This window comes from Gambusia affinis, linkage group LG07, assembly GCF_019740435.1.
Source record: "Gambusia affinis linkage group LG07, SWU_Gaff_1.0, whole genome shotgun sequence".
NCBI classification, from domain to species: domain Eukaryota; kingdom Metazoa; phylum Chordata; class Actinopteri; order Cyprinodontiformes; family Poeciliidae; genus Gambusia; species Gambusia affinis.
The window spans coordinates 30,869,462-30,895,305 of NC_057874.1; the positions used below are offsets into that span (position 1 = coordinate 30,869,462).

The 25,844-nt window shown below is 43.5% G+C and overlaps 1 protein-coding gene across 7 annotated transcripts in view; it reads right to left on the reverse strand.

Moving 5' to 3' along the window:
- The window catches only part of LOC122833530 (plasma membrane calcium-transporting ATPase 2-like), a 63,431-nt gene extending 39,245 nt beyond the window's left edge, over positions 1 to 24,186 (reverse strand). For all 7 annotated transcript variants that reach the window (XM_044121172.1, XM_044121171.1, XM_044121176.1 and 4 more), the window contains exons 1-2: positions 23,737 to 24,186; positions 582 to 1,007 (exon numbers count right to left, since the gene is read on the reverse strand). In XM_044121172.1, coding sequence (XP_043977107.1) covers positions 582 to 801 — 220 coding nt within the window. In that variant the 5' untranslated portion in view covers positions 802 to 1,007; positions 23,737 to 24,186. The remainder of the gene's footprint in view (positions 1 to 581; positions 1,008 to 23,736) is intronic.
- Between the last annotated feature and the right edge of the window lie 1,658 nt (positions 24,187 to 25,844).

Sequence of the window (25,844 nt, forward strand, 5' to 3'; positions counted from 1 at the left end):
TGACACAACCCGGTGTTCTGCGGTTGGGTTCATTTCCTCGGAACATGTCATAACATCTGGGAGCTTGGTGAGCCGGTACCGATCCGTTTCTGAACCAGAACCATACGTGGTTCTCCTGGTTGTTAAACCGGACCTGCAGGTCAGCAGAATGGTGCTGCTCTCCAGGTCCAGTTCTGTCATCACCTACCAGCAGAACCACCCACATGCAGAACCGGCCCACGTCCAGAACAAAGAGGACCAATCAGAACCAACCCGGGTTCTACTCCTCTGCAGAGTTACAGGAGAGGTCAAAGGTCAGTTTATTTGGTTCTGAAATGATCAAGAAGCTACTGGTTGCTATGATATGCCAATATCCCATAATAATCTGTTTTATTATGAAGCTACTTGTTGCTAGGAGACACTAATATCCCATAATAATCAAGTTCTACTTTCCCAGTGAACCAGTCTGGAGTCAAAATGGTTCAGCTTCCTGTTTCATCACATCAGACAGAAACTGGAACCAGGACTTGAGTCTCAGACCACGGGTTCCAGTCCAGCCTCTGGACCCAGCCCACAGAGCCGGTTCTGGTTCTGGTTCCTACCTTCGATGGGCGAGGTCTTGAGCTTGCGGCAGATGTTCTGCACGTCTCCGTGACCGTCCTGGATCTTTCCGACAGCCTCAGCGCTCCGCAGCTCCATCAGGTCCTTCAGCTCCTGCATGTTAATTCCGAAGTCGCTGTCATGGCCGCCGTCATGGCCGCCGTCATGGCCGCCCTCAGCCACCGAGTTCCCCGGAGGGTGGTCGGCTGTGTTGTTGGCCATGTCGATGCCGCTGGCGCTCCTCCTCTGTCCGGGCTGGCTGACGGGTTCTGGGTGCGGTCGGTTCTGGCGGGTCGTAGTTCTGGACCGCTAATTCTTCTCCCCTCTGGAGGCGGCTGCTGGAGACGAACGCTGATCTTAGATCCGGGCGTGCACGAGCATGCTCCCTCTGATCACCATGGAAACCAGGAAGTAAACATGTTGCCACTCTGCAGGGAAACAGGAACAGGTTTAGAAACCCAAACAGCAGCAGAGATCAGAACTCATTACAGACCCAGAACCATCCAATCAGATCCTCCAGAAAACCCGGAAAACCCTTTGTTGGGTTTCCAGAGTTCAGTGTGACGTCAGCGCGCACAGAGCCGCCATATTGTTTGTGTTTTTTTTATTTTCTACTGAATTCAGGTCAACTCAGAACAAATGACTGGAAGAAAAGCCAGTTTTTAAAAATATTTGTAATAAAGAACAAACTGGACCAGAACCTTTCCCTCCGCTCTGAGGTCAAAGGGCAAACAAGTTTCATCATATTTATCACTACTCCAATTATCCATCCAGTCTTTCTGACTTTAAATGCATCAAAGCAATATTGAGTTTTTTTCCTGCTGTAATGATAAAAACATATTTGAGTCATTTCTCTGCTGAATTGGCCGTTTTGGTTGCCACGGAAACACCAACAACAGTGGACTAGTGACAGACCGTCCCCATGCTGGCTAGTTTCACTTCTTCTTCCCGTTGGTAAGGATTTTATTTCCACCAGAGATGTTTGAACTCATTACACTAATAAGTCGCCTCCAAGTCAGTCCGAGTCGCAGCACCGTCTATATATCCACACACACACACACACACACACACACACGTCAGTCCAAAGGTGGCGCCCTGAGGGACACACCCAGTCATTCCTGATGGACTACAAAGCAGAAAGCAACACTGCATCATCTGGATCTACAAATACAAACAGACAGCAGATCAGAGGACAATGAGAGACGTGTCACAGGGACAAGGTCATTACATCAGCAGCAAGGGGGAGGAGCTTCCTGTGCTACATCAGGCTAGCTTAGAGACACTGAGAGGTTGAACAGACACAGAAAGTGTTAGAAGACAACCGCCGAACTGTGGACGTCTACTGAGAACAGGTTCATATCAGAGGAGCTGATCCGTTCCTGATGATCTGGGTCCCAGGAAAGAGGCAAGGCAGCAGGGGGATTCTGGGAAACTTTTAGTTTCCTTGGCAACGGAGAAACTGTGGACCCTTCCCCAGTTATTATATATTAATAATCCTCTAATATTAGAAACTCAGGCATTCTACCCAGAATCAGTGAGCCTGAGCATCAGTTTGCGTAGTATAGAGACGTTGCAGAGTGGCGTCACTGCAACGTCCCGTTCCCATCCCGTTCCCATCCTGTTCCCATCCCGTTCCCATCCTGTTCCCATCAGCTGCTGATGGGAACAGGATGATCGGTTGGAAAAATAAAAATCCCACGTTATGGGAATCTGTGAACGCACCAGCGACCTCACTGTGAACATGACAAGGTTCAGGTTTAGAGCTGACTCAGCACTTTGTTCAGGCTGCTGGCAAGCGAGAGAGAGCAGGACATTCAGCAGATAACAGGAAGGCTGAATTCATTAGTGGTTAGCTTTCAGACAGGTAAGAACCTGCATTCTCTAATGTATTCACACTCAGGTCTTAGCTTTAGCTAAAGTAGCTCCACGCTAAGCAGCTAACAGTTGCTAAGCTGTTTTACATTGACTGCCATGTTCCTGATGCAAATCACTCATGTACGCTCACAACTGGAGAAACGAGAGGAAATGTTTCATATTTCTTATGTTCTTAGAGCGGCTTCTGTCATAGATCATAAAGCTTGGCACCAGCAGGTTTGTTGTGTTTAATCTTTAAGGTCAAAGGGCAAACAGGGATGTCACATTGAGATCAGAAATCTGTAAGCAGGTTAAGGTTTACGAACAGAAATCATTCAGACTATTTTCTTAAAGTTGCTCTGTCAGCAACAGAGAGCAGCTTCTTTCAGCCAATCAGGTGGGATCTGGCAAAAAGGGGGTGGGGCTTTACTGCTACCTGTTAAAAACATCCAAACTGTCGTATTTTATGATTCTGAATGAAAAGATTGTGTTTTCTAAGTTGGACTGACAGAAATCACAACAGTCTGGTCCTGATCTTCCTCTTCTTCGTGCCCCCTCCTCTTCCTCCCCCTCCTTTCCTTCCTCCCTGCTCTGAGCCTCTGCAGACACACCTGCTCTGCATACTAAAGGAGCAGCCTGCACCACCCTTCTCAACACACACACAATGAAAACTCTGGTAACACTCTCCACTTGAAGAGGAACTTCTCTTCCTGCATCAGAGCCAAACACACACTCACACACACACTCCGTCCCCCTGTGACTCCATGCAGACGTTTCCTCATGCAGAGAGTGGCTGCACAGCGGGATTGGCCAAGACAAATGTGTGTGCGAGTGTGAGAGAGAGGGAGTGTGTTGCAGCATGCCACACACACACTTTCCAGTTCCTGGGGCGGAGGAGGCAGCAGGAATGCAGGAGACCACACCCACATCTGCAGTCACATGACCTGAGAGGAAGGAGGAAATCCCCACACTGCAGAGAGATGACGAAGAGGAGCAGGCTCGCCGTGCAACACACACACACACACACACACACAGCTGCAGCTTTCTGCATTCAGAGCACGCTCTGAGCCAACCTGCAGCTCTTCAGTCTGATGAAGCTCAGCTGCAGAGACGACTCGTCCACCTGACAGGATGCAGATGTGCTGCGTTGTGCTGCGTTCAGCCTGGACCCTGCAGTTATTCACATCAGAGACCTGACTGGACTCGGCTCGGATTTTTACTAATTATCCCGGCTGCTTGGACATGTGGTCCTAACTGCGTTACCCATCTGATTTTTAAAACTGGAAGACATTTTAAATTTCCAAAATAAATAAATAAGCAAAACAACAGAAACAACAAATAAAATAATTATGAAGTTTCTGTAAACAAAACTTTTCTTCAAAAGCGGACGAGTTGGGTCCAAAACACCAGACTGAAGAGTTTAATCATCCAGTTTAGAAAGAGAAAACAGATTATTGAACCCTTATAATTTATCACATGATTGATTGATTTGTTGCTTATTGCAACAGGCCAGAGGTCAAAGGTTCTCCAGGAAGTCTAATAACTGCTGGACGGCGTGAATGAATAAATAAGGTCTGCTAGTCTGAACAGAACCGACTTGAAGAACCAACACAGAGCAATGAAGATGAGATTAGAGCTTTTCCTCCAGGTTCCCCTTCAACCACAACCAGAACCAGAACCACAACCAGAACCAGAACCACCTGTAGAACCCAAACCAGAATCAGCTGCAGAGAACCTGCTGCTGCCTTTGAGCCAACCAGGAGTTTGAGGTTGAATCTTGGCGGACAAATACCTGTCATCATCATCACCATCACCATCAGGTGTAACATGTTTTCATCAGCAGCTGGACTCAGTCAGGCTGCTTAATGAATGCAAAGGTCAATGCCAACCAACCAAAGCAGGACCAGGGAATTCTGGGTAAAAACAACCAAGACAAACGCGTTAGCCTAGCACTACCAGGAGAAATGTCTCGTGGTCTTCAGACAGAAACCCTCCAACAGCTAAAATCTGAAGCCACTCCATTTCTGTTTACATTTCGTTGTGCTCAGTGTGTCGTTTCCTTCAGTGGTTCTTGGTGCAGCGCCCCCACAGGCGAGGGGGAGAACAGGTTGCTCAAAGGGTTAGGTTGGTTTGACTCAGAGCAGACAGAAAGAGAACCACTTCAGCTGGAGATGGAACAAATGATAAAGTTTTTAACTGAATCTGTGTGACTATCAGAGAGAAACATCCTGAGACTGGAGCAGCTCTTCACTTCTTTACGCTGCTCTAAACATCAACTGTCTCCATAAATAACTTCAGAGAGCTCGAATGAAGGGATTAATAAGGGTTAACATTTACTGCCAGTTTTCTACAACATGCTGACTGCTGCTAAGTTCTGCAGCTTTAATAAGAACCGCTTTGAGCGCCAGATCAGGAAAAACAGGAACCTGGAGCAGCAAAAACATTTCTCCCATTTATTTTATTTGTCTCTACTAATTCATGTTTGTTTAAATATTTTTTTTTACAATTTTACTCCTTTTTCACATGTTCTGATCCATCACTTTCAAACAATAAAACCATCGATTTCTCTGTTGCTATGGAGACCCATTTAGCTGAGGCGACCAGGATTCTGTGATCAGAACCGGTTTTAATCTCTGTTGGATGTCCGACCCGCTGGTTCCCAGACGGAAGAACAGAAAGAAAACGAACAAAAGGTCCAGATTATTATTATGATTATTAGGATTATTACTGAACCTTGACCTGGTTATTATTTACTACATGATCCTGGTTGATGAGTTTCAACACAGAAACTCCAGAATCAACTTTCACTTTTTCTCCAACTGAAGCGTTCCATCGGATCCAGAAGGTTCTGGTTATGTTGGATCCGGTTCAGGGTTTAACTTGATCCCCAGGAGGTTCTGCTCTCATCTGAACCTGTTGGCTGCAGACACCGCCTGCTGACTCATCACCACCACCTGGAGGAGTTCCTGTGGGAAAACGATGAGTCAGCAGACCCGTCCGGATCAGAATCTCCTGGTGTTTTCAGGAGGAACCAAAGAACCAAACTGAACTGTGATTAAACGAACTGGGCCCTAGAGCGGCCTCCATCTGGACCAACCAGGTCACCAGTTTGTTAAGGAAAGGCAGACTGGGCGCACACCTGTGACCTCTGCTGCACCCTGCAGAACCTGCAGAACCAGCAGAACCGGCTGGATTGGACCGACTGAATAATGCTGCATTATTTTCCCTCCAGGTTCTAATTCTGCTTCATGGATCCATGCTGTGGTTTGAGGCTGAAACACGAGTCAAACATGTTATTCTGTTTCACAGCAGACGGCTTCTGACCAAATGTCCAAAAAAGTTTTCTCCTGTTTCATAACTGAACTTTACCCAAATAAATAAATAAATACATTCTAGTTAATTATTTTTGTGTGCCATGTCCATATGTAGAACTAAATCAGATCCAATAGTTTCCAATAAAAGTGACTTTTATGTTGTTGAGGTGAGACGTGTGTCATAATTCTGCAGCAGAAGAAGCCAGACGGTAAATCTGGAAGTAAAAATGTCTGAAAATGATAATTATGAGTTGATGAAAGCTGTCTGAGTCAGTGAATGCATCACATCCAACCCCACCGCTCCACATCCAAACAGACTTCTGCTGTCAATGCTAATCCAGCTGATTATCAGTTATTACTGATACCCAACTGTCTGGTTGTAGCCGTCTCTCTGGTTACGTTACAGGGAACGAATCACAGCCAGCTATAATTAGACGTGCAACACACACATTAGATAGGTAACACACTGTGGAGACCTGCAATTGGAGCACTGGGAGATCTGGAGAGCTCCCTGTTATGGAGGCAGTTTCTGTTTCTGTTGCTTATCAGAGGAAATGTTAGAGCAGAAATCAGTTGGAGCTAAAGCTACACAGCTAGCTGACCAGCAGAAGACCAACCGGACTGCAGACGACAATCCCACGTCCCAAAGCCAGGGTTTGTCTGACCTGGTCCAGACATCAGCGCTCCACAACAACTAAACACACTTGGAGCTCGTAGGAACCAGCGACAGAGGCAAATGTGAAGAAACCAGCTAGCAAGGCTGGTTTGCTAGCTGGTGCTAGCAAGGCTGGTTTGCTAGCTGGTGCTAGCAAGGCTGGTTTGCTAGCTGGTGCTAGCAAGGCTGGTTTGCTAGCTGGTGCTAGCAAGGCTGGTTTGCTAGCTGGTGCTAGCAAGGCTGGTTTGCTAGCTGGTGCTAGCAAGGCTGGTTTGCTAGCTGGTGCTAGCAAGGCTGGTTTGCTAGCTGGTGCTAGCAAGGCTGGTTTGCTAGCTGGTGCTAGCTGGCCTGCTGGGCCTTCAGGCTCAGTTGTGACTTTTTTTCTTGGGATCCATTTTTTTCTCCTTGTGGTCGTTCATTCTACTGATTAAAGTAGAGATGAGAGACCATTCCAATATTAATATTTGTAAAAAAAATTCTAGATTGGGTATTGGTGACAATGTGCCAGATCTATCCAGTCTAATTCTATACTTTGTGCTCAGAGCACTGTCATGCTTTATTTATATTATATTTAAGATGATAATTTTCTTAATTGCACTTTATGAACCATTTGAAAGAAAGTTAGATGCAGTTTGGTTTTAGATGTTTGACCAACTTTTTCTTTCAGTCTTATTTATTTTACATCGGCTCTTTTACCCTTAATTGCACAGACTGAACTAATTAAAGTTGGGTTGATTTTATGCCAAGCTTTTATATTGGAGTGTGTAAGTGTACTGTACTGGTACAGAGTTACTAAATACATTTGGAAGTTCAGGAGTATTTTCTCCAATACCACAACCTCAGATATCTGTAGTTAAAAAGTGGATGGGTGCGTCCCTAAGTGAAAGGAGACCGCAGTTAGATTTCTGTGAGAACGGTTTCTGACTCCAGACTGGTGATGGAGCAAACACCTCCCAACCATCAGAACCAGTAAACCTGGATGTAAACACATCAGATCTCTCTTCACTCTCATACTAAACATCTACAAGCCCGTTTAATAAAGTTCATTAATCTCAGTAACATTCTACAGATTAAACAGCCTGGTCTCTTAATTATGATGATTTTCTACTAACAGCCAATCAAAACTCCACATTTAAAATGGGAATATTACATTAGAACAATAAAAAATAGATTTTTTTTCAAAGGACTTAGTAATAAAAGTATGTTTAACACCAGAATAAAGGTTTCCATTTTAAAAATAATCAATAAACGGGACATATATTGTAGTTTATTACATATCACTGTATAGTTAATACAGTGAAAACTCTTTCAGCCACAAAGTTCAGGCTTGTAAACCTCCATTCATGTGACATTTATGATAATCTAATATTCTCTGACATTCCTGACCAGACAGAACAGTTCTGGTTCTGGTTGAGTCCTAATCATCCATATATTAACATATTTCAGTTCTTAGATTCCTCTTCACCTTTTCTGATTCTTCAATTTGTGAAAACAACATTGTGTTCCTCACCAAGTTTATTTTAAATGCATTACATGCTTCCTTATCCAGTACAAGAGCTACATTATGATCAGAAAACAATGTTTATTAAATAACTAAGCCTGCATAGCAACACAGTCAGGGTGTGATTTATGAATAAATATTAAGCTGCAGCTGCTGACTGCTCCTCTATATCAGGCTGCCTCATGTGATCAGAAATACTTTCTGGCTTTAGTTTTTCAGATGCCATGACTGTGATATTTATCATTAAACTTCACTCACTTTTTGAAAAAACAAAATGAAACTAACTCAGACTCATTTGATGACAGAATGGGACGGCTCATTATATCAAACTAAAGCTTGATATATCAAAAAGAATGTAGATAATGTAAGATAATTTATTTATGGTTTAAATATGAAAGCTGTGAAATGTAATGTACTACAAAACAAAAGTGAAAGTATTTGAATAATCATTAAAGGAAACACTAGAATAATTTAGATGCAAAGCAAGAAGGCATTCTTTTTTCAAAATAATTAATCAGCAAATTCTGAAGATTTTTTATTTAACCACTCAAGATTATTTTATAGAATATTAGTCAAACAGTCATTCAGTGAGGACTGGATCATCTCCAGCAAAGGATGAAATCCTTCTAACAGCATGTGTACTGAAAGTGTAGGCAGATCTGATCATTATTTATTGATTAGCTGATTAATAACTGGATGCAAAAGGTGATTAATAGGAAATTTATTTCACAGAATGTGAACCAGGTGAAGCTAAAGCTGCCACTAAAGGACTTCTGGGTAAAACAGAAAACAAAGAAGATTTTTCATCTTTAGTGGAAAATATTTAGATTTTTGTATGATTTTGGCTAAATTACTGCTCAGACTGTTGTTCTTTCATCAAACTGAAATCTGTTTATTTCAGTTAATGATTACATTTGTCCCTAAATGAGTTGATTATTTCCATTCATCATAATTAATCAGGTTGTTTAAGCCATAAAGTTTTCTCATTCTTAGGTTTTGGCTCAGCAAAAGGCAGAACTGGAAATTGGTAAAAATGAGCAAACTAAGAGTCTTCATCACATACAGAGTCATTTTCTGTCTGAGTTGCTGCTTTTTCATATTCCTGAACCATTTTCTTGTTTGAGGGGGAAGAACAGAAGCTCCAAGAGGAATTCTGTGTTTGAATTTTGAAACTAAATAAAGTTTGAAATCCTCCACCCAGATCCTGGTAATCCCAACCAGCTGCTCTGATTCTCCTCCTCATCAGCAGTGAAGTGACCCTCACACCCTCAGCAGCACATTACTCAGGCTCCAATGACTGTTGGTGGAGCATCTTGTGACTGAGAGCAGAGCGGAAAAAAAGCCTCACAGTCTGCTGTTTGTTGGGCTGAGGACCAGTGGGACAATGTGTCAGCCTGAATCCCAGGAATGTTTGGTGTCAGAGAGCGCAGAACATGTGAACGCACAAAACACAAGCTGCCATTGATATGACTGAGTGGGAGGGGTGCAGGCTGTGTGACAGGCGCATTCACAGGAGGAATGCGATCTACGAAGGTGACAAAGGAAACATGTTTGTCTCTCTGACAGCCGGACCAATGGAGCTGCAGGAAGCCGCTGGGCGCAGAGTTTAGGTCAAATTAATAAGTAAATAATTAGCTTAGAATGAAGACAGAACGGGTTCCTGAGGAACCAAACACTGGAACCGATTCATGATCAATTTCCAACAGCAGACAGGCAGCAGGTCATGTTACTGCAATAATCGATTCAGATTCACATCGCAGCGTTCTGCATCTGGAACTAGTGGAACTAGTGGGACTAGTGGAACTAGTGGAACTAGTGGGACTAGTGGAACTAGTGGGACTAGTGGGACTAGTGGGACTAGTGGAAGTTCTCCAACGTGATCAGCTGAGCGGCAGAACGAAAACAAGTCATGATCTGAATTATCCAGCAGTCATGTTCCTGATCCGCAGCTTCCAGTCAGACGAGCCGTCAGGAAGGAATCAGCATCATCAGCTCGTCATGGCAACTACTGCTGGCCACACTGAGGCTAAGATGCTCATTTTTTAGCTACCTCTAAATTGTTTTTCCAGAAAAATTCTAATTTACTTGGCTGTTCTGAAAACTTTTATTTGAATAAATTCAACATCTGTGTTAAATGGATGAACTTCACAAGAACAAGTAAAATATTTAATTTGGTGAAAAGGCCAAAAGTAGAGAAAGGGCTCAACGTGTGAAAATGACGTTATTTCTATAGTTTCTCCCTGGTGATGAGTTAGGAAACCAGAAATTGATGAGAGGGAGACGTCAGAGAAAAAGTAGAAACATGCAGAAAGTTCAGGAGGAAGTGATTAGAGGTGTTTGGGTTTGGATGAAAATGAAAACCGAGTTCAGGAGAAAAACAGCAACTCTGCAGATAGAAACCAAAACAGCTGAGATTCACAAACAGAATCACGTCCTGAAACTTCTGAAAGCAGAAACAAGACCAAACACACACACTTAAAAACACACACACACACACACACACACACACACACACACACACAGTGGGAAATGTTCCATACACTCATACTAACAGAGAGTGAAACACACCCTGTTCTGTTTTTCCTGTTCAACTCTGAGCCTCTTGAGTTTCTCTGGGCTGCTGATCTGTCCCAGTGAGACCGGACCGGACCAGAACACAAGACCGGACCGGACCAGAACACCAGACCGGGCCAGAACACCAGACCGGACCAAACCAGAGGAGGTGGAACATTTCCTACCAGCGGCTCCGGTTCATCTTCCTCTATCCTCCCGTCCCGGAGCCTCTTCTGCAACTGAGCGTTTGGATCAGAACCGGCGTCGGCGCTGATGGATGACTGCGTCCTGATTGGACTCGGTCACAGTGTCCAAACACAGCCACGCCCCGACTGCAACACAAACACTGCATTCCTCTGACTCATTCCCACTGCACTGTCTGTTCTACAGGACCTGGACCTGGACCTGGACCTGGACCTGGACCTGGACCTGGAGGGGCCCGGAGCCGCCAGCAGCAGAGTTCCTGCCGGCTGCACCTGCGGTCACCATGACAACAAGCTGACAGGAAGCTAGAAACAAACTGTGACAGGGAGTCTGTGCAGCGTTGGCGATCTGAACAGGAACCAGAACCGAGTGTCAGCAGGGGGCGAACCGACCCGACCCGACCCGACCCGACCGGCTTGTCTCCTGACTCTTCCCAGCCAGATGATCACAAGAAGAGCCCAGCGGCACAAACACACACAGACTCACGTTTCACAGTGAAAACGTGGCAGAAACGTCATGAAGATCTGGACAGGATGGTGAACCAAACCAGAACCAGAATTATTACTGGAACATTGATCAATGCATTCAAGATTCTGCAGCAGAAATAAAGATCCAGTCTTTAGACTCTCTATTTACCAAGCAGAGCTCCTCCGTGCAGCATTCGACACAACCAGTAGAACCCTGAGGAACCCGGTACCAGTAGAACCCTGAGGAACCCGGTACCAGTAGAACCCTGAGGAACCCGGTACCAGTAGAACCTGGAGACTCTTTAATGTCCTTTACTGTAACATCTGGACTTTATTGTAAGTTTTCTCTGTATCAGAACAACCTGAGCCCCCAGCAGCAGATATTTAATAAGTACACACTCCACATAGAAAGTACTCCCCGTCCAAAATCCAGAACCCGACCCAACACAGCCCAAACACCCAGCAGAGACTGGAGTCGCTCATCAGAATGGACTTAAAAAGTTCTGATTGGATCAGCTGATCAGATTATCTGCATCTCAAATAGTAAAATTGTTCTGAATAAAGAAGTGACTCAGCAGCACCATGACGGTTTATACAGAACACATGACCCAGTCACATGACTACCATCAGAACTTTCCGGACCAGAACCAAAGTGGGTCGGACTGCAGCTGAGTTCCATGTAGACTACAGTAGAAAGCGACCGCGGGTCCAACCAGAGGAGAACCAGGCGGCGACAGTATCATGCTGAGTCAGTTAGATTTACAGTCGCACTGAAGCCCGTTGGATCAGAACCAAATCAGATCTTGAAAGAAAAGAAGCTGCCAGATGTTTGAATTAACTTCAGCCCAGCATGTAGGTTTCAGCTCTTATTGTGAAGGTCTGAAGGAAGTTGTGTCTCAGCATCAGTTGTTCTGAGTGTAAAAGGACCATTAGGTCCGGTTCTGATGGTCCAGGCTGGTACGTTAAGCTGACCTTCTGAGCCCAGCCCACATCTTGTTAGCAGTTAGTTTACCTAGCATTAGCATTAGCATTAGCATTAGCAGCTAGAGAGGTCTGGAGAGAAAAGAAACACGATGGTTCTCCTCGCGGTTCGGTTCAGACCAGAAGCCAGAACCAGAACCAACGGGTTTCCAGCAGAACATCTGTCCTGCTACGACCCATTTCTGTAAAAACTAAACCATGGAAGGTAACCAGAGTCCAGCCTATTTCTGTCTGAGCCATATCTGGTTATGCGCCAGCATGAACCTCAGTCTGAGGAACGGAACCAGGAAGTTAAATTCGACCCAAACCACAAACACCTGCTGGCTGCCACAGGAGCAGGAAGTGAACCCGACCAGAGGAAACCACCCGGGTTCCTGTTGGCTCCATCACCAGGACGGGTGGAGGATCCCACAGCAGAACTCTGATTTAAAAATCATTAGAATGAACATGCAGATGGACTCCAGTCCGTCTCTAATCTCTGCTCCTCTCTCTCTTTATCAGCTGTTAACATGCTGCACAGGAATGCCCAGTAAGCTGCCCGACTAAAAATACACACAGACAGATAGAGGATCCCAGACTCTGTCCTGAAGGCGTTAAAGTGGCAGAATTATGTGTTTTCCAGACACATAGAATCATTTTATAACACAACTGTGTTGCCTTAGGTTGTTAGAAAGTTTGAAAGTAGAAATTTGACTTCACAATGTAACACCTTAAAACAGGGCCTCTGTCTCTTTAAGAAGCTCCTGCTGTTTTTGAAACTACGCATTCAGGAAGTGGTCACAACATGGCTCCTCTATTAACCCTTTAACAACGTTTTTATCAGCGTTACTTTAAGAAGTAGCTCCTATAATGAGCTCAGCAGCTCCATCAAGTGTTTGCTGATTGTTGCTGGCTAGTCGGAAGGAGTTGAGTGGATTTTACACAGCTGACTGGTTGCCATAGAGATCAAAGGATTCTCAAACATGCATGAAAGAATCAAAGCAACATTATAACATGATGCAAAGTTCAACAACTAGATTTTACATAGTACCACCCCTTTAAAGGATAATAGTCCTCCTGTCTGTTAGACCGGACCACTACTGTCTCGTGTCCTCTGGGCCAACAGAACCGCAGTAGGAACCAGGTCCAGTCTGGTTGGTTCCTCTGGGTTCCAACATGGCGGCAGCTCTAAGGTCAGTGATGTGAGAAGGTCTTCTACAGTTAGAGGAGATGCTGCACCAATCAGAGAACATCTTCACTGCATGCAAGAACTGAAGATGTTTTTATCTTTAATACAAACTGAAAGCCAAAATCTGAAAACTGGTTTTAATAATAAATAACTTCTCAGTTAGAGGCGGTTTAAACCCAGACAGAAACATCTTCAGAAGATCCAATATTTCTTCTTTAACAGGATACAGCAAGATGAGATGTTCAAAATAATGAACAGCTGTGAACTCTGTCAGTTTTTCTATTCAGCTGCTTCTGACCTCTGACCTCTGAATGAGCCTGAAGAGCTCAGGATGATGAGACAGACGCAGCAGAAAATGGGTCGTTTTCCATCTTCACATAGACATCAACAAGCTTCATTTCAGGAAATGTGTCTCCATGCTGGAGAGGAGCTGCAGTGAGAACTAGAACCACAAACCCGTCAGACGTTCACAGCAGCCGTCAGCACCTCTCTGCACCCATAATTAACATGTTAACGGTAGCAGCTCCATGAGGTGACAAACAGCCGATTAAAGTTAGAGCGCTGAGAAAAGGAGAGCGAGTCTGGAGCACAGCACAGAAACATCCATCCTCTTTAAAAGATGAAGATCTGAAGGAGCTTCAGCTGCTGGATTTACCTAAAAATTCACTAAATGCTCAGAAATCTCTAGACACGTAGCATGAAACCTGCTAGCCTAGCACATAAACTATTAGTCTAGTATAAAACTTGCTAGCCTAGCATGAAGCTCTCTAAACAGCTAGCATGAAACCTGTTAGCCTAGCGTGAAGCTCCAGTCACTGGTTCAGTCACGTCTTCACACTGATACTCTGGTTCTTCATTTTTTCATATTTTAGTTTCTAAACACATTTTAAAAGTTGAAACAATTCAGTCAATAGATCCATTTGATGACCTCAGAAAAGTTCCTAGAACGGAAATTTTCTTTCGGTACATTTATGTTATACAAATACCAATGTACTGTATTACAAACTTATTTTATAACTGCACTAGTAGAGTACACTTCAACACACCGACAGTTTCACAAGCAAGCAAACATCTAAAAACAACTTTCATTTGTTCAGATGGTGCATTTAGGAGCAGAACAGCAAATGCAAAAATAAACTGCAACAAACCTTCTATCAAATAGTTCAACAAGTGCAATTAGAAATTCTAAATATAATGTAAAATACATAATAAATCATGATGTTGCTCAAAGAACAAAGCATAGAATTAGACTGAATAGATTGGGCATACTGTCACTGACACTCGATCTAGAAATATTTTCAATATGCAGACAGATACAGATTTTAATATGATCCTCAGTGTCCGTCTGCCTGCAGGTGATGAAAACGCTGCAGGATGCTCTGTTGCTGCAACATGGCTGTGGTGAAATCTCTGTTTGCAACAGTAGAGTGTGAAACTCCTGCAGCAAAACACACCAACCTTGTCCCAGACGGCCAACCTCTGGTTCTGGGTGGGACGGATCCGGTTCACGCCTTTGCTTCTGGAATTATTGTTGAAGCAGCAGTAAGATCTTCCCATGATGATTAATGAGATTAATGATCAAGCGCTACAGATTTACTGGTCGATAATCAATAATGATTCCATCAAACCAGCCAGTGTCCAGCAGAGACAACATTTGTAGGCAGCGTCTTACCCAGACAATAACAGAACTAACTGATGAGTTTCTGCCGACCTCCTCATGAAAACTTCCAGCCGATGATAATAATAATAATAATAATAATTTTTGCTCAGTGTGAATCAGGACCTTCATTCATTTAATAAAGGCTCTGTGCACCCCACCCCCACCTGCTGCTGCAGGCCGGCTTGCTGCCTGCGCCCGCAGCCTGCCAATGTTTGTTAGTCTCTAATAAAACCCAAACGAGGAAACAAATGTGATTATGGCTGAATTGAATCTTTAAGCGACAGATTTAGAAGCAAAGTTACTGGGAAACGATGAAAGCTGAAGCTGATTAGATCAGCAACTTGATCTAATGAGACGGCACGACTAACCTCCACACACACACACACACACACACACACACACACACACACACACACACACACACACACACACAACCACCCACTGAACACCTGCCAATACACACACAGCCGTTATGCAAGTGTGTGTCAGGAGGACAAATTCAGATGGTTCAGTTACAATCATCCATCCAGCTGGACATCAGCTGGGAGACGGGTCCAGAACCAGTACCAGAACCAGAATCATTCACAACAAGAAACATTGTCTCAAAACAACAGTGTTATTGTTTATCATCATTCATTGTTTGGCCCAGTGTATAATAAGCCTGGCAGCTTTTACTTGGCCCCCCACCAGCCTAACAATCCTTAGTTTATTTATTTCACTGTTTTAATTTTTGCCTTTTAAAGACTATATATATATATATATGGTGTTTAGATATTGTTAATAATATCTTTCAATAACACAACAGGGGATATTTAAAAAATTTCCTGTCAACTTTTAACATTTCTTAAGTCAAAACACGGCGGGCCGTTGGATGACTGTTAACAACGGGCTTAGCTAGTTTTCTGGGGGAAACCCTGTGATTACCTTGATAATATATCATCCAGGCATTGCTGTATGTAATCTTATCATCATGTGTAGTGGAACAGAACCAGCAGTTCTGGTGGCGGCGGCCCACTTCCATTTTCACTGATGGGAACAGTCAGTGGGTGAGTGTGGAGCTCAGCTGGCAGAGCAACAAGCAGGGGAGCCCCACTCTGCCATGAAATAATGATGAAGGCCAAGCTCTCCATCACAGGACTCTGCAGAGCTTCCCCATCTTAAATATAGCTGCAGCGCTGCATTAATAATTGATGCCAACTAGCATGAGAGGCAGAGTGCTGCTGGATGCGGCTCAGGGCCGGGATTCCTTCCTCCCTCTGTGGGGCTTCAGGAAACAAACGGCCTTCACGTTCAGTCCAAACAGGAAATTCTGACACACTGACCGGGTTTCCATACACATTCTGAAGGATCGCTTCAGGAAAGGCAAAACTCTAAATTTTTTTACTCTTGCTTGAGTTGGTTTGTGTTTTTTTATTATAGTAAAGAGTTAACACGTTGAGGGGAGATGGAAACAAATGTGGTAATTAGGTCCTGCTGTAGCAAACATTCACAACCACTCCTGCCTTACCAGGGCAACAGAACTCTCTCTCTGCTCCATTTCAACTTGTACTTCCTGTTTATTGCAGCCATGTGCAGCTTCTGATGACATCATGCTCTGGTCAGTCTGGTTGATTCACTCTGAGCCAGCAAATGGAAAAATGCCCAAGTTGCATTTTTTTTTTTTTGCAACATTTTAAAAGTTGCAAAAAAGAAGGAAACATAACAGCAGTAAAATGTCCATGTGCTATATTCATCCCAATCACTGAAATGACTTTCTTCTCATGCAAAAGAACAAAATCATTCAAATTAAACAACTTGTTGCTAAAAAGAGAGAGAAAGAGAGCAGCTGCATCACTTCCTGTCCAACAGCATGAACTTTAATATCAATTCTTTACCGTTTGGAATAATTACTGAGGTCATTTCCTGTTTCTGTTCATGATATTATTTCCATAATTATCCAGATTAAAATGTCTATTTTTCTCCTGTTAAATATTGCAACTCATCAAACAATAAATAACTTCATATTTCATATTCATATTTCTAAACCTTTTTGCCATCTGTTAAATTTAGATCACTTTAATTTTAAGCTGTATAATCCTGATGGATCTAGAGTAATCCAGACTAGATCCTCATTTTAAACAGTTTAAGATGTAGAAATATTTCCACAAGTCCTGAGTAGAGGTCAAGAGGGCAGAAAAATAATGTGTTTTATCTTTGTGTGTGGTTCTTAATCAATGGGCTGGACTCAAAGATAATGAAAGTAAATCATGGAAGAAAGTCTGGAAGTCCACCATTGGTCCAGTTTCTTTACTTCAGATTGTAAACCAGGCACTGACTGCACCTTTAGGTCTAATTCAAACTTTAATCACTAACTGAGCTCTACATCTTACATTCCTTTTACAGAGAAAAGACATTGATTATGAAAGTGATCAAAGTCCCAGGAGGTCAAAGGTCAGTGGAGCCTCTGAAGGAATCAGGTCAGACTGATCATTAGTTGCTTCCAACAGAAAGAGGAAATAATATCTAAATGTTCAAACATCATTTTAAGCTTCCTCTTCACAAAAGGTTAAAAACATGGCGTGGCGGCAGATTTTAGCAGTTAGAAGATTCACTTCTGACTTTGGACAAAGACCAGGAGCCATTTCTCCGGCTAGTGCTAGGCTATCACGGTAGATTTGGACTTATTTACCCAGAATGCTCTTTGCAGTAGTTCATTTCCTGGTTTTGGAGTGGTCTCCAGTCCGCATGGCTTTCATATATGCATTCAAACCGAACCAGAGTTCACTACAACTGAACCCACACCGACATTTGTAGGCGGACCAGAGTTCAGTTTTTTGGTCTGCATCAAAAACTCCCCAACAACTGAACTGGACTAACGGACTGGAGTTGATTAAAGCTGATTGACCAGGGTTGGTGGGAACGATGCTGGAGGAACATCACCAGAACTGTCACATGGACTCAGGAAAATCATGACTATTAGAAAAAGCTAAATAAGTGGCAGTGAGTGAGTCAAGCTGTCAGTGAGCTGGTGTAGTGTTGATTCTTGGTTTCAGACCATCTGGAGCATCTAACAGCACAGCTGCAGATCACAGGGAAACATGAAGACACCTGAGCGTCCAGCGGGACATTAGGAGGACAGAGACATGGAGTCAGCACATGTCACTTCCTGTGCTCCTCCTCAGCAGCAGCAGCTTCTGTCTGCAGGTAAACATGACTCAGTGTTTCCTTCCTGAGGATCAGCTGCCTTCAGCCTCTCAATAGCCAAGTTCCCATCAATATTTTGAAGCATAGGCAAAATTCTAAACAACTTCCTCAATTTAAAAAGAAAAGTATTTTGCTCATGTGATGTGGTTTGTGGCTTTTCCAAAAAAGAGTTAATCCAAAAATGTTTGCTTGATAAGTTCTGACGAAGCAGACTTTCCCAGCCCCTGGTATGTCTGTGCCTTACCAGAGGCACCAAACTCTGAAAACGTCCAAACCTCCAGGATGGGACGATTGTAGTCAAGCAAGAGGAATGGCATGCTGACGTGGGAGGAACGCTGAGCGTTAGCAACTTCTACTTCCTGTTTGTTCCAGCCATGCGTAGCGCCAACATCCGATGACATCACGTTCTGCGTTGTCTGGCTGATTCTCTCCAAACCAGCAGATGGAAACACGACTTTTTCCCTTTTATGTGACATTTCAAAAGCTTTCAAAAAAACAAAGCTAATGCTTCAACAGCCCATCTTCATCACTGATGATGACTAACTCAGCGTAGAGCCGCAGCATGTAGAGCAGCTGTTACATTACAGCTCAGTCTGATATGAACCATGCAGCTCATATATTATTATTGCTCCAGCTGACTCTCATCTTCATCACTCCTCTTCATTTTCTCCCATCAGTCTCTGTTTGATGTGGAAATAGAAAGTAATGGAAATATTGAGACATAACTCATTAACGGGTCAGCTGACCCAAGTTCTTCACATTCAGAACCAGCGATCAGTTCTCATGATCGTCTCACTGTATTCTGATGTTAACGGCACTAACTCAACTCTGATTGGTCGGGTTAGTGAGCGGTCACACCCCATCTATAGGTTGCCCAGGGGACTGAAGTTTGATCCAGGCTGGATTGTTGCTCACTCACAGAAACGAAAGCGATAAATAAAATTTAAAACAGACTGAATTTCTCTGCTTTGGGTCCATAAACAAAACCCAGATAATGAGAACTCCATGCAGCTTCTAGGAAAGAGATCTACGTTTCCACCCAACAGGAAAGTTTGAGTGAAAAGTTGCTTCTGATGAACATTTCTCCTGGAACAACTCAGACTGGTAAGCGTGACACAAATGAAGAGTTTTTCACCCAAAAGCAATCCGATCTGCTCCACTTCCAGATGTGGAGCTAAACAGTTTCAAAATGTCTGAAAGATCATGTCGCATTTTATCTTTTACATCATTGATATGAGACGTGACATAATTTGATGTAAAGCACTTTGAAATGCCTTGCTGCTGAAATGTGCTATACAAATAAAATTTGATTGATTGATAATTCTGACAGTCAATTTTATCATCTTTCTTGGTCTGGTTCTGAGCTGGTGACAATGCTGTCTGCTCTGAACAACTTTCAAATCCATCAATAGACAATAGCGGCGGCCATCTTTACTCCTGTAAATAGAGCGCTGCTGGGTAACGGTGCGTTCTTCTTCTGCTGTTTACATGGAAGTCTGACAGCAGTTGGGTTTAAATAGAACATGCAGAAAAATGTAAAAAATAAAATAGATTTCAGCTAAAAAAATAGAAATAAAAGAACTTTATAACAACTTGATCCCCTCAAACGAAAAACGTCACTAAATATGTCAGCTGCAGAGAGCCTGAAGAGACAATATTTAAATATTTAGCTGACTGCAGTGCAGACTGTTCTCAGTTCGGTATCAATATTCAGATTTTCCTCAAGTTGTGAAGTGAAAACACTGAAAGCTGAAATAAACCAACAGAACATGAAGTCATAATCAGCTGCTTTGGTTAATTGTCAGAATCTTGTTCCATGTCTGAATGGAAAGTCACAGGTTGAAACTGGTTAAACATTCGTCTCATTATGCAGCAACCACTCTAAATCATTCTGGTTAATTATTTACCCACAGCTGGAGTTAAACCATGCTGACTGCACAGCTCCGTCTGGTTCAGTTCTGGTTCCACCCAACTGGACTAGAACTGGACCCAGAAATAAACTTTATTTCTGATTACGTAATATTTGCTTCAGAGTAAACTAGAAAACTCTTGCGACATGGTGTTTATAAGGTTGTTTAAAAGGTATTTTTCAGATAAAAATGATTTTTCAGCAGCAGTTTAATGCGAGATGTTCAGCATGGAGTTGATGACTTCATCACTCTTCACAGACGGAGGCGGACGTCGATGAAGACGAGACGTTTTTCATTTTGAAAGCACAGATAAAGAAATTAAAAGAAGATTTCTTCCAACTGGCCGCTGCATCAGTTGAGGCTCCCACGCTTTGGTAATGATGGAGCTGCAGCAGGTTCACTGCCGGACCGGACCGACTACCAGAACCGCTGGTTCTCACCACTGCAGCTAACACTAAAGTTGGATATTGATCCAAACTGATCAATGGAGGAGAATCACTGCAACCAACTAATCCTGTAAAATCTGCTGTTTTCAGATGAAACTAAAGATTTCAGGTTATCAGATGATTAAACATCTAGGCAGGATGGTGTCGCTACGGCTTAGTACTGATGGAAACTACGGCCCACTTTGAAGCAGAAACTGGTTCCAGTGGCAGAGGAGATCAATCAGCTCTGGTTAGCATGCAGGCCAGCTAGCCTGGAGCTAACGGCACAAAACGGCACGCAACTTTAGAGAGATGCATTCAGAGCAACATGAACTTGCAGGACAGACAGACAGCAGAGAAGATTCACACAGAGAGGAGTTTATGAACTGGAGATCCAGAACCAGAACCAGGTTTGACTGACAGACCGGTCCACCAGGTCATCGCTACACATTTACAGTTAATAATAACCCAACTGTTACCAACTCAGCTACTTTCTTGCTATATTCAGCAACATTTCAGACAAAAAAAAGGATGTTAAAATCGGAATATCAGGCTTTTTAAAAATCGATCAGAAAACTGAAATCAGTCTACTCCTATAAGTAAACAAATAAATGATAAATATTTTCAAAACCTTTTTTTCAATCATGCTTTCTGGGAGTCGAGTTGCACTCAAAGTCTAAGTAAAATCTGTAATCTGAAAAGACGCCCTGATATCACTCTGACCCGTAGTGAAAAATGATTTAAAAACTCTGATTTTCCAGAATTTAATCTTTACAAACAGCAAATTCCACTAATGGCTAAAATCAATTTATTGCACAGCCATACTGGATATTAAAAAATATTAACTGATGCAATTATCATTTAAATTGACACTGATGATACATTTTTTTAATTATGTTTATAACTAAATCACAACAAATTACTGGGCTGAAGCTTGAAGTGGGCGTGGCCCGTCCCTGCTGGAGCAAACCAGTTTCCGACCGGCAAACTCCCAGCATGCACCTGGCAGGAAGGATTCGCTCCACATTCAGCAGCTCATAATACAAAGTTATCACTTTTAAATAACTTTTAATGCAAATTTTAAAGCAACTTTCCATTAAAAGTGTCATTATTACCGGATGACACTTTATGACAACAGTCATAGACATTCATAAAGACTCATTCATGTTCATGACAGAGCTTATCTTATGTTTATGACAGCGTCATGTCAGTATTATGCACACCCCATCAAATAAAGTGATACCTAAATATTTGATCATTCCTTGATTATTTGTAGCAAAGAATAATTTGCAGTTAGAAAAAATCCTTTTAACATCAACATGTGGAAATCTCCAGCAGAAAGCGCTTTCTGCTGGACTAAACATCAGCGCAGTGTAGGACTGACCTGATTATTGTACTGAATAATCGATTAATAGCTGGAAATAACAAGGTGATTAATAGAAGGCTGGTCACAGGAAGCAATAAATTACTTGATAAAAGTGATTCAGTCATTCATTAATTTATTTTATTTGTTGTTTCTGTTGCTTTGTTTATTTATTTGGGATATTTAAAATGTCTTCCACATGCATTGTGTTAAACATTTATTAGAATTTAAATGAGCATCGATAAGGTGTTCAGTAATTACTATGTCATTACCGTTGTATTGCTTAAAGATGGTTACCAAACAAAGATGTTATCTTTAATAGTGATTACTTCAGGAACAAAATTTATCATTACAGTCATAATAATTAATAGAAGATTTTTTTTTACAGAATGAGACCAGGTGAAGCTAAATCTTTAATGGAATAAATATATATATTTTTGTACAGTTTTTGGTTAGTTACTACTCTGAGTGTGTTAATAGAGTCTGTATACTCCAGTTAACAATTAATCGATTATTTGAATCGTCTCAGCTCTTCTTGTTTATTTACCAGACACAGGTTGAAATTGTTGCTTTCCAACATGCAGATATTAACATTCAGGGAGCAAACATGGAGAAATTCCTCAACCAGGAAACTATGAAAATGAGCTCCAGTTCCTACTTCACATTTCAAATAAACATTCAAACCTGATTCAAATGCGCATTATTTCCATTTCTCTCTGCAGCAGCTTGGGTGTCTGTCGGGGGTTAAGCTGCAGCAATGCCCTCCTTGGAGGTCACAAGCCGAGGAGGAGTCACGCAGCCGAGATGCGGGATCCCCCTCCTTCCTAACGCAATAAGGGACACACCCAGCCGGAGAGGAGGGGAGGAGGTGGGAGGAAAGAGAGGAGAGCGCCTCATCCACCCATCCAGGCGGATGACGTAAGGACGGCTCTTTATGCGCTAAAGCCCCGTTAATTAGAAGAAACGCACTAGGTGAGGATTTTTCCACCTCCACTTCAGGAGCCTGGTGTTGGGGGAAAACCTCTGCGACCAGCCAGCGTGATACCACAGATCCACCCGGGCAGTCCCCAGAGCAACCAGTGGCGCCGGGAGAAACCAGAGACTCCCGCGAATTGGTTACCCTAACCCCCCCAAAAAAAAAAAAACAAAAAAAAAAAATCACCCGCAGCGCCATCCACACACTGCGCCACTTTTAAACACATTCCACGCAAACCCAGCGCCGTTCGGCTCAGTTAACACCCCCAACCAGGTTACTGGGAACCAGCTGCCCCAGTTCGGCCGGTCTGTAGGACACAGAAACATCCTGGGTGAAATGGAAAAGCAACTTTAGCCGCTGATCCAGCCAGTTTCATGAAAAGTGGCCACTTAATGGAAGTTTGATGATTCAAACCTTATAATAAAACCAACTCGACGAGTTATAGAGGCATCCGCCTCGCGGTGCGGGTAAACCGGGAGATAACGGGCTTTAACGGCCGATTCAGTCCGTTTCCGAGCCCAAAAAAACGGGCAGCAGGTCTCCATAGAGCTCTGACTGCGGATGGAGGAGGCACGTACCGCCGCGGCTGTACCCGAGCTAACCGTCCGGAACACGGAGCCGCGGGGGTGGGGGGGAAACGAGCCGCGGTGTTTCCACAGCTGGAGCCGGGATTAAAACCCGGGGTTCCAGACCGACGTGAAAGTGGATCTTAGTGGGTTCGCCACGGCTTCACACCTGTGGATAGCCAAGGCGGATAATAAGGAGGAAAAACAGCCGGAGTGCCCGTTTACTGGCGCAAACAACCTCGATAATTAGCATTTAAAAAAAACAAAAAAACAACAACCAGATTTTAGGGAACAAAACAGAACATTCAACATGTCGGATCCGCGTCTTCCAGCCACAAGTGGACATAAAGTTTAACTGCGCAGGAATTAGATGGTACCTTCAACAGGCGAGTTCTGGTCCAAATCACGTCCTGCTACTGAGTCCGAACCGCGGGGCAGCGTTCTTACTGGGGCTGGTCCATCTCCCAACAGGGCTCCGCGGTGGAACAACCTCCGAGCAGCGGGGAGGAAGAAGAAGAGGAGTAGGAGGAGGAAGGGGGGGGAACCTCCAACTGGTCTTCGTCCCGACGTTGAAACCAGTTCCTTCAGCAGCGGAAAACAGACTCTGGTCCTAGGGGCAAAAACGAACCGAATCCAGAAAAGAATCGATAAGGAGGGGCTGAATAAAGTCACCTCCCCACTCCTGGCGCTGCAGATCCGGTAAATGGAGCCCGTTCGTGGCGGTGCTGTTGGGTTTCGGACTCGGTGGGTTCCGACAACGTCTACATCCAGAAAGAGACCCGGGAAAACTGCCGGAGCAACGTCTGCCGCACGAGCCGCGAGAGGCGGGGCCAGGCCGGGATCACCCTGCCCGCTTTTTAAGGTGGCTCCGGGAGTTAATTAGATCAAGAAACATAAACCAGGAGCCCGGACGGGAACCTAACCGATGACTATCCTGATCGGGACAGCAAGTCCAGGCTGGGGGAAAGCGAAACTGGTCCATATCCAGGGAGTTGAATCAGTTAAGGGAGAGAAATCAAACCCCCAGTTGACCTGCTCACCTTAACGGCGCTTCACGTTGCTCTAACCTTTAATTTAAGGTGCAGGAGGGTTGCGGCCTCTGGCCCTGTTTCTGTTTGTTTGGAAGGTGGGGAAGGCTTGCTGGGTTGATGGAAATGGTTGACAGTTTGGCTGTGGTGCATTTTGGTAACAATATTTAGGCCCGAGCAGCAGGCCCCTTTTTGGGGGCTTTATCATATTCAAAAACTCACCAAACTTGGCGGACGCATCAAGCCTGTTTAAAAATTTTGTCTTTTAAGGTCGTCGCAATAATGCAAAATAAAACAACAAACAAACAAAAAAAAACCTGGCTCAACGGCGCCACCTAGAAATTCTCAAAAGACCCTTTGCTATTCCCTTTCTTCATCGTAGAGTCATGAAATTTTGTACACTTGTAGACCTAACCAAGCCCCTCAGAACTTACAATTAATGTCATAGTGCAAGTATCACAGGAAAGTCGGCCATTTTGGATTGAAGTTCCGATTTTGACCCCATTTTTGACGTTTACAGCCTTCCTATTTGATCGAACTCCTCCTAGGGATTTCGATTGATCGACTTCAAACTCGGTCAGTCTGATCATAAGACGTGACCAATTAAAAGTTATCAAAATGGTGAGTTTTTGAGCATGCTGAGGTGGGGATGCCGGGGGTCAAAGCTCACCTACTCGCCATGAAACACAAAACTGTTATATCTCCAACACAAAAACACACAGCTGTACCAAACTTTCAGTGATTGATCATCATCGGGTGTCCTACAATATCCAATGGTCAAATGATGTCATCACTTAGGCCACGCCCCATGAGAACAGGAAGTGTCATGTATTACTTTGAATGGTCACTATCTTACCCTTTTTACCTAATAAACATGAAACTGTGTCCAGGGACAGAAGACATGTTGGTGTATTGTGGATTCTAGCCGGGCGTGGCAGTGTGGCGAAGTGACCTGTAACACCGTTGCCATATGTTTGCCTTGACAACAAGCTGCACCAACCTTGGCATGAGTGATCCTAGTGGGATGCCTGACGATCCTATATCACCATAGTCTGACGTCATCTAAGCCACGCCCACTTCTGACAGGAAGTCACCTGTTTTTTCTGCTGTATGTCTTACTTTTACTATATTTTTATATGGATACAATGCTGTGCAAACTGACATAAATGATAATATGATGAACTCTGTCAATGCGCGTTGCTGTCGTTGCGCTCAAATTACCGTATATTTTATGCACTTTGTTTTTGGAAAGAATCCACAGAAATTAGTTGTTTTTAAAGTTTTCTGGGTGATTGCAGATTACTGATCTTCAAAAACTTTGACCTGCCAATTCAGATTTTGGCAGATATTATTTTTTTGCCTGAAATGTCAGTAAACATAGCAAGACGTGACCTGGTGAGCCGGTCTCTGATCTTTTAGATGTTTGCTGAAGTAGATAAGCTTGGGGGATAAGATTA